The 10,652-nt window shown below is 47.3% G+C and overlaps 1 protein-coding gene across 1 annotated transcript; it reads left to right on the forward strand.

Annotated features, from left to right (window-relative positions):
• Positions 1 to 960: 960 nt before the first annotated feature.
• Positions 961 to 10,421, forward strand: GABARAPL1 (GABA type A receptor associated protein like 1). The gene is made up of 4 exons (XM_043564751.1): positions 961 to 1,748; positions 7,004 to 7,082; positions 8,103 to 8,221; positions 9,097 to 10,421. Exons 1-4 carry the CDS (start codon positions 1,659 to 1,661, stop codon positions 9,160 to 9,162), a joined length of 354 nt encoding a protein of 117 aa, XP_043420686.1. The 5' UTR covers positions 961 to 1,658; the 3' UTR covers positions 9,163 to 10,421.
• Positions 10,422 to 10,652: the final 231 nt, after the last annotated feature.

Genomic DNA, 10,652 nt, shown 5'->3' on the forward strand with positions numbered 1-10,652 from the left:
CTGGTTGTAAAGTACTTCCTTTCAGAGATCTTAGCTATATGGGGTCAAAGCTAAAATGAGCTAAAAATTTCATTTTCAAAATAAAGACTGAAAATTATAAACATGTAATGTGATAATATAATTCCTGGATCTTTATACAAAAGACTGAAGGATGCCATGGAGAAAAATAATTAATACCAAGAAGTAAGACTATGCTCTTCATTTTCCTTTTTTCAACAATGAAACTTAATTTCTTTTATTTTGTGGGGTTTTTTAAACCAAAGACACTGAGACCTTAATAAAAGATAGGCGACAGGGACTGCCCTTGTATATTTCAGAGCTCCCTGGGCTTGGTCACAGCAAAGCAGCCCTTCCTGTCTCTTCTGCATCTTTCACCATTTTCGCTGCCCTCCCCATACAGGTCCCCGGAATCACTGCCCTTAGAGGCGGTTGGAAAGGCTCCCCCCCCCGACCCCCCCCCCCCCCGCCGCCCCCGTCCTTTGATTCTTAGTGGGGAAAGGGCAGGGGCACAGGGGCGCGACAATGGCACCTGGTCCACCAGTCTTCCACCTGCCTATTCGGGTGGCACTTTCTTTTCACCTTAGGGATGCTTAACAAGCGGCACTATCCTCTGGTGAATTTTTGCCGAGTAAAAAAAGAAGTGTTTGAGAAATACTGAGTTAATCACCTGACTTGCTCCGTATTTTCTTTTCCAGAAGTCAGGCCCAACTTCTGAGTTAATAGGAGAAAGCGAATCATTTCTATATTGGAACATGAGTGAAGCCCCTTAGCAGTCATGACTGACATCACTTCTCTGGACCTTGATTACATCTCATGCCCTTCACCTTATACATCTCCTCAAATTCCTGAGTCATGCTCTGTTTATGCCGCTGCTCTAGGAGCAAATTGCGGCAAGGACCCAAACAAAATGAATGACGCCAGCGTGGTGAAGGAGGGGTCACGGTCGGAGGGAGCCAGCCTAGCCATCGCGGAGCCCGCGGAGCCGCTGAAGGCGCAAAGGGCAACACGCAAGATCGCGCACTTCTGCAGAGGCCAAAGGAACCCAGGAGCCCCGTTCTTCCTTTCCCTAGACTCCAGATCCCCGATCAGGTGGAAAAAGCTGGATTTTTGCCCCCTGTGTTTGTTTTTGGACCAAACCAAGAAACAGCGACAAAGAGGGAAGAACGGGATCCCTAGAACATTTTTTCCCCCTTCAAGCCATTCTTAATGTCACAATCCCAATAAAATTCGAAGTACAGGATTTTCATGGTTGCAAAGAACTGCTCAGGAGAGTCTGGCTTGAAAAGAACACCCGGCAATCTGCCGCGTTTCTCCCTCCACCCCCCCTTCCCCGCGCGGTCCGAACGCCGGGGGGCGGGGCGGGGAGGCGGGACGTCGTGACGTCACAATACCAAAGCGCTGCCGAGTTGTTTTTGTGTTCCCAGCTCTCGGGAAAAGCCGCTGGGATTTCTCTACCTGGCCGGCCCCTACCTGCGTCCGAGGGGACCCGACATCCCTTCCGAAAGCTCTGCCAAGCTGCGCAGCGACGGGAGCTGACATTTCTGAGGCAGTTCTGATACCTATCGGAGTTGGGCAGAGGGAAGCGCGACCGGAGGGACGCAGCCATCAGCGACGGCGGCAGGCCCCGTCCGGGGATCTTGGAAACACTGCGGTCCATCATGAAGTTCCAATATAAGGAGGACCATCCCTTTGAGTATCGGAAAAAGGAAGGAGAAAAGATCCGGAAGAAATACCCGGACAGGGTCCCTGTGAGTGTAATGGGAACGGGGAGGGGGAGGGGAAGGCGATTAGCGGGAATCGTGGGGACGAGGGAGTGTGATGGCAGCCCTCAGGCACAGAAGAAGGGTGGCCCCTACGGTTACTGAGCCCTGGACGCCCTTCACTGCAAGGAGAGCCGGTGGAATGGACCTGGTTGCGGAGCTTTTGAAACCCATCTCCCCGGGGCCCGTCATCGTTAGAGCTGACCGCATCTTTAGAGCGGAGCCTACGTTTGAGTGACTCAGCAGGATTCAGAGATGTTCAGATTGGGATGTGTTCAAAATGCGGCCCTTTTGTGAGAGGAGGATCGGGTTGGGACCACACATCTCCCTTTGAGATCGCAGGGAAGTCGTTCTGGAAATCATTTGATGCAGTGAGGTCTGCGCCCCTCGATTTCTGGCCTTAGATGCTTCTCCCTTAAGTTGGCTTTGGCCCTCATAACATTGGGTTTGGGAGGGAAAGGTTCGGAAGCCAGTGGATTCTTCCTTTTATTCCGTAAGAATTAGAAAGCGGCGGGGGGTGGGGTGCGCACCACAAGACAGGCCTGGCCCAGAAAACAAGGTCACGTTCTCTGCGCCACGGCCCGATTGCCTCATAGTTCTTGGCTCCAGGGGCATGTGTGGGGGCAGCCAGCCTCCCCCCCCCCCCCCCCCCCCCCGGTGCTTATTCGATCAGATTGTACCTGGACACAATGCGGAAGGACTGAGGCCGGTTTTTTTGTTTGTTTGACTTTTTTTTTTTTTTTTTTTTTTCGGTTTTGGAAGCTGATTTATGTGGCTAAAATTAGCGCAGGCAGTGAGGAGGAACAGAAGAAACATTGAGGTAGCTTTCTGCATCCGGGCGTTTTTTCTATCATCCCCTCCCCCGCCACTTGCCTGGTTTTTCTCCAGTGTGGGCTGCGCAGCCTGATTGCAAGGCAGAAGACTTTGAAGTGTGATAGAGCAACCCCCGTTGGGTTTGGGAGATGGAGGCGCATTGTACTTTTTAATTTCAGGCAGGGACATCGGGATAAATATTAGATGCTATGTACAGGTAAGGTGATTGTGATAATCTGATATGCCTTCTTGACCTGCAGGTGCTCTTTGGGACTCTTCTCCAAACCTTCCCTAACTTTCGTCGCGTTACAGCTTCTGGAAGCAACTTGGGCCTTATGTCAGCAGTAGAAACCCCTTACGGTCCTTTTCTTACGAGGAAGCAAGACATTAGGGCTGTTCCATTCCCCCAGGAATTGCTTGCACACAAGAGTTTTTGGCTCGAAGGGGAAGCTAGCCCTATCACCCACCCAGTAAAGGATCCTTCACAAATTATTTGTTATGCTCCCTGGACCTTGGATGACTGCTTTAAAAGTTTCCCCCAATTTTGTGGTCATAGCGATCCTACTCTCTTATAATGTTTTCAAATGACAACTGACTCTCATTGACTGGTCATGTACTCTGTACCTGGCAATGTGTTACACGCTCTGACTTTATTCTCTTAATCCTCACACGGTTGCGATCGCATTCTACAGAGGAAAGATCTGAAGCACCCAGAGGTTAAGTATCCCCGAAGGTTTCCTGTGGCTGGTGTGTGGCAAAGCTGAGATTCTATCTCTGGTTTCTCAACTTCTCGTACAGTTCTATTCAACAGAATTAAGCAAGCATGCCCTGTGTGCCTCGCACTGTTAGGTGTTGGAAATCAAGAAAAAAAACATTGTGGCCCTCACAGTCAGAGTCCTAATGATGCCAGAAAGGTAACCCGCGGAGCAAAATGACTACCATTTTATTCAGAACTCTCTTATGGAAGCTGTGTTCCAGTAGCTCTGCCTAAGAGGGACAGGGACAGACTCTGAAATGGCCCTGTTCCTACCTCTAGTTAAAATTCCCATGTATTTCTTCCAAACTGAGCACTTCCCATTTCAGTCATTTACGTGCGTTCACCCAGAATATTTCGACTAATCCTCCCTGTTCTTCTCCAGCTCATTGTTTGGTGTGAAATGTTTCACCTCTGTGATAATTTGTAAGCTCTTAGAACCATTACTCAGATCTCATGGCTCCTCCAGTTGGGTTTTCACCAGTTTATAGGCCTCCCAGCTGCTCCCTTAGGTGCCCAGGCTGTGAGTGTCTTTGCAGTTGTGATGCAGGAAGACAAGCTCTCCTTTCTGAGTTGTGAGATTCGATTCTGGTTCTGGGCAGAAACCTTAATCTTGCTGTTTACAGAAAAGAGGGTTAGGGTAAGTGATTTCTAAAGCCCCTTCTCGCCGGGACCGTTGGTGTTACCAAAGCAATCACGTACCCTGACTGCTCACATAACTCAAATGAGGCCCGGCCTTATTTCTTAGCTACCATCCAAAGGAATAGATGTGCTCATGCCTTGAGAGGGCAGGGTTTCTGGAGATCTTAAATTATCTTCATAGCTACAGTGTATCGAAAACCTGCAACATTGTAGGAAATCTTCAGGAACAGATGGTCTGGTTTTTAAAAATTTGTGAAGGGCCCTGTGGAATATCAGGCAGGTTGCACAGAAGAAGAAAAAAAGAAACTGACAACCAGAGAGGAAAAGCATCTAGCCCAGGGCCCATGAGTAGGGTTGGGATTCTTGGAAACCTAGAATCTTTTCTGGTAAGCCCTGGCCTTAGCGATTACCCCTCTTTTTCCTCTCCAGATCCCAGCCTCCTGTCCCGGTGTCTTATTTGCAGTCTATTTTATTGTCCCCTTTTTCTGCTCTCGTGCTTTGCATCACTTCTTACTGATGGGAGCTGACAGGTCTCAGGGTTCCTTGGAGAGACAGTGCTAGGCTCCCTCTCTTTCCCTTTGATTTCCTTAGCCTTGTCTTGCCTCCTGTCTGTCCTCATTGTTGGGCCTTCACCGGTCTCTCCCTGAACCTCTTGCTACTTTTTCTTTAAAATTTCTGATTCACGTATTTTTCTTTCCTCCGGTTTTTATTTTTAAATTTTTTAGTGGAACTGTATCCTTCTGGTCTTCCTGGTACTACCAGATTCTTTTTCTCCAGACACACAGAATGATGTTTTTCACTATTTTTTTTAACGTTTATTCATTTTTCGAGAGACAGAGAGAAAGCATGAGCAGGGGAGGGGCAGAGAGAGAGAGGGAGTCACAGAATCCGAAGCAGGCTCCAAGGTCTAAGCTATCAGCCCAGAACCGGACACAGGGCTTGAACTCACGAGCAGTGAGATCATGACCCGAGCGGAAGTTGGACGCTTAACCGACCGAGCCACCCAGGCGCCCCTGTTTTTCACTATTTTTTTAAAAGTTTATTAATTTTGAGAGAGTACCAGCAGTGGAAGGACAGAGAGAGAGAGAGAGAAAGAAAATCCCAAGTAGGCCCCGCCCCATCAGTGCAGAGGCCCATGTGGGGCTCGAACCCATGAGCCTTGAGATCATGACCCAAGCCAAAACCGAGAGTCAGAGACTCAACTGACTGAGCCACCCAGGTGTTTTTCACTATTTTAATGTGTTCCCTTTCATTTAATAGCTTCAGGCACCAAGTCCCTCCCTTTAAGTCCATCCTTGTATTTAGAAACAAATCTTCACATATTTGATGGATGACTCAAGTTTATTGTATCAGTACCACGACTGTAAAAGAGGTGTTGGAAAGTTCTCTTCCTTTAAAAGTCACTGGAGTACTGTGGCTGAGAGGAGTGACCTTTGATCACACAGTTCCTAGGGATTCTGTTACTTCTACTTCTAGAACTTTTCTGTACTTGCCATATCATTAGTCAGGATGATTGTATTTTCTAAAGTAAAAATCTAAAGCGACGGCTCTACAATAGATTTTAAATATTTGTAATTTCAATTAAATCATACAACAGATGTAAATACTAAATAGGGGCGCCTGGGTGGCTTAGTCGGTTAGGTGTCCAACTCTTTTTTTTTTTTTTTTTCAACGTTTATTTATTTTTGGGACAGAGAGAGACAGAGCATGAATGGGGGAGGGGCAGAGAGAGAGGGAAGAGAGAGAGGGAGTCACAGAATCGGAAACAGGCTCCAGGCTCTGAGCCATCAGCCCAGAGCCCGACCCGGGGCTCGAACTCCCGGACCGCGAGATCGTGACCTGGCTGAAGTCGGACGCTTAACCGACTGCGCCACCCACGCGCCCCAGGTGTCCAACTCTTGATAGCGGCTCAGGTCGTGATCTTGAGGTCGTGGAGATTGGGCCGTGTTGGGTGCTGCCCTGGGATTCTCTCCCTCTCTCTCTGCCCCTCACCTGCTCATGAGCCCGCGTGTGTGTGCTCTCTCTCTCTCAAAATAAATAAATAAGCATTAAAAAATTGTAAATACTTGTAATTACATCAACTTAAATATATTATTTAAATTACTATTTAAAATTTTATGCATAGAGTCTTTAATTTTTATATATCTTCATTTTTTTCTCTTCATTACAGGACCATGTGATCTTTAGAAAATTTGAAGTACTCTAGAAATATTTGATGTGGACGTTGAAAAATCCCGTAAAATAAACAATCAATATTGATAAATGGGTTATTGTAGTGACTTCCTATTACAGGATGTCTTACTATAAGAACTATTTAATACTTCTTTGGTAGAATCAAACCATGCCTCGAACGTGTTTTTTGGCAGTCCTTCTTGAAAATTTTGACAAAGTATAACACTTAAAGCACATTACCTATGCCTTGAATAAATGGCATTCGTAGGAAAGAATAAAACTAATAGTTACTCAGGGCCATCTGAGGAATGAGCAGTCCTCTCACTGCTCTTATTAAATACCAGGAAGTATAGATCCTGTGCCTGACAGGTAACGTGTAATCACTTAAAATCAAAGTTCTCTAGGGGCTCCTGGGTGGCGCAGTTGGTTAAGCGTCCGACTTCAGCCAGGTCACGATCTCGCGGTCCATGAGTTCGAGCCCCGCGTCAGGCTCTGGGCTGATGGCTCGGAGCCTGGAGCCTGCTTCCGATTCTGTGTCTCCCTCTCTCTCTGCCCCGCCCCCGTTCATGCTCTGTCTCTCTCTGTCCCAAAAATAAATAAACGTTGAAAAAAAAAATTAAAAAAAAAAATCAAGGTTCTCTTTACTTTCCATCACGTGCCTCTATTCTCTTCTTACTGTAGTAAAATGAACTATAACCTCACTGAGGAAGCCCACGCCCCCATAGGTTTTTGTAAGAGGTAAGGGGGAATAAGAAATGGGAACGTTTTAATGGGTCTAGACAAACTCACTTCAAATAGGAGAACTGTAGGATGTGGAAGAAAAAAGACTAGATTCTGTTCTTTCTTCTCTCCTCCCTACCAGGTGATTGTGGAGAAGGCTCCTAAGGCCAGGGTGCCCGATCTGGACAAGAGGAAGTACCTAGTGCCCTCTGACCTCACCGGTAATGCCTTTTCCCTCTCCACATGCTCCTTTCCCGTGGCCTTTTTGGTCCCGCCTGCATGCCTGAGATTGTGGGGTTGAGAGAGGGTTTGAAGAAGGAGGGTGGGATTCTCCAGATAGTTGGGGAACTCAAACAGGAGTCATTGCCGGTTCCCTTACGCATGTCCTGTCACGTGTCTTGTGTGATTTAGACACAGCAGAAGGCACGACATTGAAAGCAAAGACCAGATGCCTCTCACTTAAACCACTTATAGTCAGCTTTGTTCTTGTGCTATTCCATTTATTCCGAAAGGAAAATCAGAGGCAAGATCCCATTTTAGAGAGTCTCAGCTGAAGACTTGGTCTCTTCCAGCTACGGTTTTTGGTAATACGTTGTGTAGACACTGGGATTACAAAGAACGTATTAATCCTTCACCCTAATGATCATTAATGGAAGAACCAGTGAATCCGGGAAACACTGGGAAGATTTTGTAGGTGCGTTTGCCAGCCTTCTAGAACTTTTTCGGTATGTTTAATAGAAGGTACAGCATTGAACCCCACTTGTTACCCCAACTTTGGGATGAGTGATCATACTGAGATTACCGGAGTCCAGTAGACCTCTCCCTCAGCACTGGTTTGTCATAGGGTGCAACTGGGATAGAAGTGTGTTTCAGATTCCGTTTGGACAATGATAGACTATTTCAGTCTAGATGCACATAGCATTCCCTGAAAGTCGTCCTCCAGCTTTGAAGGCAGATGCTAACGTTACTTCTGAAATCAAGTAAAGCATCTGGAATTGAGTACAGAGGAGAAGGGTTTTGAATAAGCTTCTCTGTGACCTGTCAGGGAATAGGGAGGCTCCTTCGAGTTGCGCTTTCTATTTCTAAAGCTGTAGGACAGTATTTGGTTCTGCTGAGATTTGATCTAAAGCTGGTACTTAAAGGGAACCGGTGCAGAATTTTTTTTTTTTTCCCCTGGGAATTACCCTTCCCGTAATCCCTTATTTTCCCTAATTGCCTTCTTTCCTTCTTCCTTTATCTAGTTGGCCAGTTCTACTTCTTAATCCGGAAGAGGATCCACCTGAGGCCTGAGGACGCCTTATTCTTCTTTGTCAACAACACTATCCCTCCCACCAGCGCCACCATGGGCCAGCTGTATGAGGTAAGCGTCCCGGTCACAACAATACTGTGCAGTCTGCTGTTTTCTAGCCTTTGTTCCAGTGTCCGCTGATAACACACCCGGGAAGTGGGGCAAGAGGTGTTACTTACCTGTATCGCCTTACACACAGCGGTGTGAGGCACTGGGAGATTCGATGTCACTTGTCCTTTAGGGATTGAGCAGCCTACTAGATTCATTGTCGTTGAATTCTCAGTTTTGCCTTATTCTGGTGTGGTCGTCTTGGATCGTCTCTGTTGAAACCGTAAGCAGTGGCTTCTGATTGCAAATTGCAAGTGAAATTCAAAATTCTAAGGCAAAGCCTTTAAATCGATTCATTCGTCTTAACAGATAAACTCGGTTGGAGGGAACAATTTACGTGATTCCGTTTGCTTGAATTGGTAAAGTGTCAGAATCTAATGAGAAACCTGTAGAAAAACACTTTGTCCTGCTGTATCACCCAGTTATGTACCTGTATTCCTTAAATGATTTCATATGGTACTGCCTCCTTTCTGTGCTCGGTTAGCGAGTTGTGTAAACTTCTCCAACAATCTCTTAATCTCATTTTTATCCCGGAGCATATATTCCCTGTTAGCGTATATTCTGGTGTCTGTATATTTTTGTATCTGTGTTTCCCTGGCTAGAGTAAGCTTTCTTAAGGGTCGTGTTCTTATCCCGATACTTCTACGTGTCGATGCTCTCCCCTGAAGGCTTTTTGTGAACTCAGAAGCCGAATGCCAGTCACTTTTGTTTGTTCTTGATTCTTCTTTTCGTGGAGTCTGACGACGTCTCCCGTACCTCCCTTACCAGGGTGTGTGAGGCTCGGAATCCTAAGTAACGAACGTGATGTTTTCCAACAGTCCTCTTGTCTCTTCCCTCAGGACAACCACGAGGAAGACTATTTTCTGTACGTGGCCTACAGTGACGAGAGTGTCTATGGGAAGTGAGTGGCGGAAGCCGGCAGATGGGAGCACGCGGACTCGGGGGGAGGGGGAGGGGCGTGTGTGGGACTTGGGGAAGGAGAGGGAGGGCTCCCACGGTGGAGGAGACAGAAGGGGAAGACCTCTGGAAACACTACACCACGCACACCGTCATCGTATTTTCACATGCCCAATTGATGTTTTTTCGCTGCTTCCTCGGCCCAGGGGGAAAGCATGTCAGGACAGAGCTGTTGGCTTGGCTTGGATAGAAGAACGGAGATGATTTAATTTTCACATTTCGGAGTAAACTTTCGTGTCACCTCGCAGAAGAGGCAGGAGGCGGGCAAGTTGGGGCCAGAGATGATTGGGGACCACCAGTGACTTCCTGCTCTCCCTCCTCTTTGGGCAGAGGTTCTATTTTTGACACTTGCACAAGATAGGTAGAGAAAGGGGCTGCGGATGTTTTAGGACTTCTGGTAGTAGGTCATTCCTAGGGACCAAAAGAGACCCATTGTAGTTAAAACATTGTGACCCTGATCTCCCGTCTCCACACCTCCCCCATCCCAGTCGTTATCCCACAGGGTGCTGATAGACATGGGGCAGACATTTAGATGGCACGTTCTCCCCACTGGAAAACGGGGGCCAGCCATGAGGGACGTTATGGTTATGAATATGGTTTCGATAGCATTAAACTGGAATTGACGAAGTTGGGCATCTCTGTCTAACCTGCTCTCTCTCTGGTGCCCCTTATCCCATACCTACCTTGGACATTAATGAGCCACAACCATTTCCAGTTACGGGCTAGAACCACTCCTTCAGCGTCTCCCAAACTTGGCTCCACGTATAGGGGACAGAGTTGTCTTTAGGATGGAAGGGGCAGGTATGAGGTGAGACCGATGGGCCACACCTCCCACTCAGCCAGGATTCTTGCTCCCTTGTTGCTGTCCCTTTAGTCCCATGCACACCGAAACGCTAAGTGATGGCCAGCTGCTTCCTTACTTTGGTTTTCATTGACTGCAGCTGCTAGTTAGGAAAGTTTGAGGGGATGATTTAGTAATTCATGGGGATTCTATTGATTCTGAGTATTTTCACTTTGGGGATTATATGGGTGGGGGTGGGGAGCAGGAGTGGCACCCAGTCATGACATTTCAGTTCATCTCTGCTAATGCAAAGGGTCCTTCCTGTGGGTGAAATCTGTATCAGTTCTGTCAGCTGCAGATTCTTGTGTAATGAAGTTTATGCTGTCAGGCCAAGGAAATAAAATAATTGCATACCTTGAAAACCAACCACGAGTTCAGAAATGTTGCTTTTATTGAGTGTGTATTAGAATAGATGGCGTGTGGTCTGTGAGCAGGAAAGTCTGAGTGAGGGCGGCTGCTGGAAATGAATGCTCCCAGGGGCGCCTGCGTGGGTCCGTCGGTTGAGCTCCTGACTTCCGCTCAGCTCATGATCTCCCGGTTGGTGGGTTCGAGCCCCACATCACGCTCTGCGCTGACAGCTCAGAGCCTGGAGCCTGC

The sequence above is a fragment of the Prionailurus bengalensis genome, chromosome B4 (assembly GCF_016509475.1).
Source record: "Prionailurus bengalensis isolate Pbe53 chromosome B4, Fcat_Pben_1.1_paternal_pri, whole genome shotgun sequence".
Classification (NCBI taxonomy): domain Eukaryota; kingdom Metazoa; phylum Chordata; class Mammalia; order Carnivora; family Felidae; genus Prionailurus; species Prionailurus bengalensis.

Coding starts and splice junctions, on each gene's coding strand:
- GABARAPL1 (XM_043564751.1), top strand. CDS start 1,659: ATGAAGTTCCAATATAAGGAGGACCATCCCTTTGAGTATCGGAAAAAG. Junction 7,083..8,102: donor AGTGCCCTCTGACCTCACCG/GTAATGCCTTTT, acceptor TCCTTTATCTAG/TTGGCCAGTTCTACTTCTTA. Junction 8,222..9,096: donor CCATGGGCCAGCTGTATGAG/GTAAGCGTCCCG, acceptor CTCTTCCCTCAG/GACAACCACGAGGAAGACTA.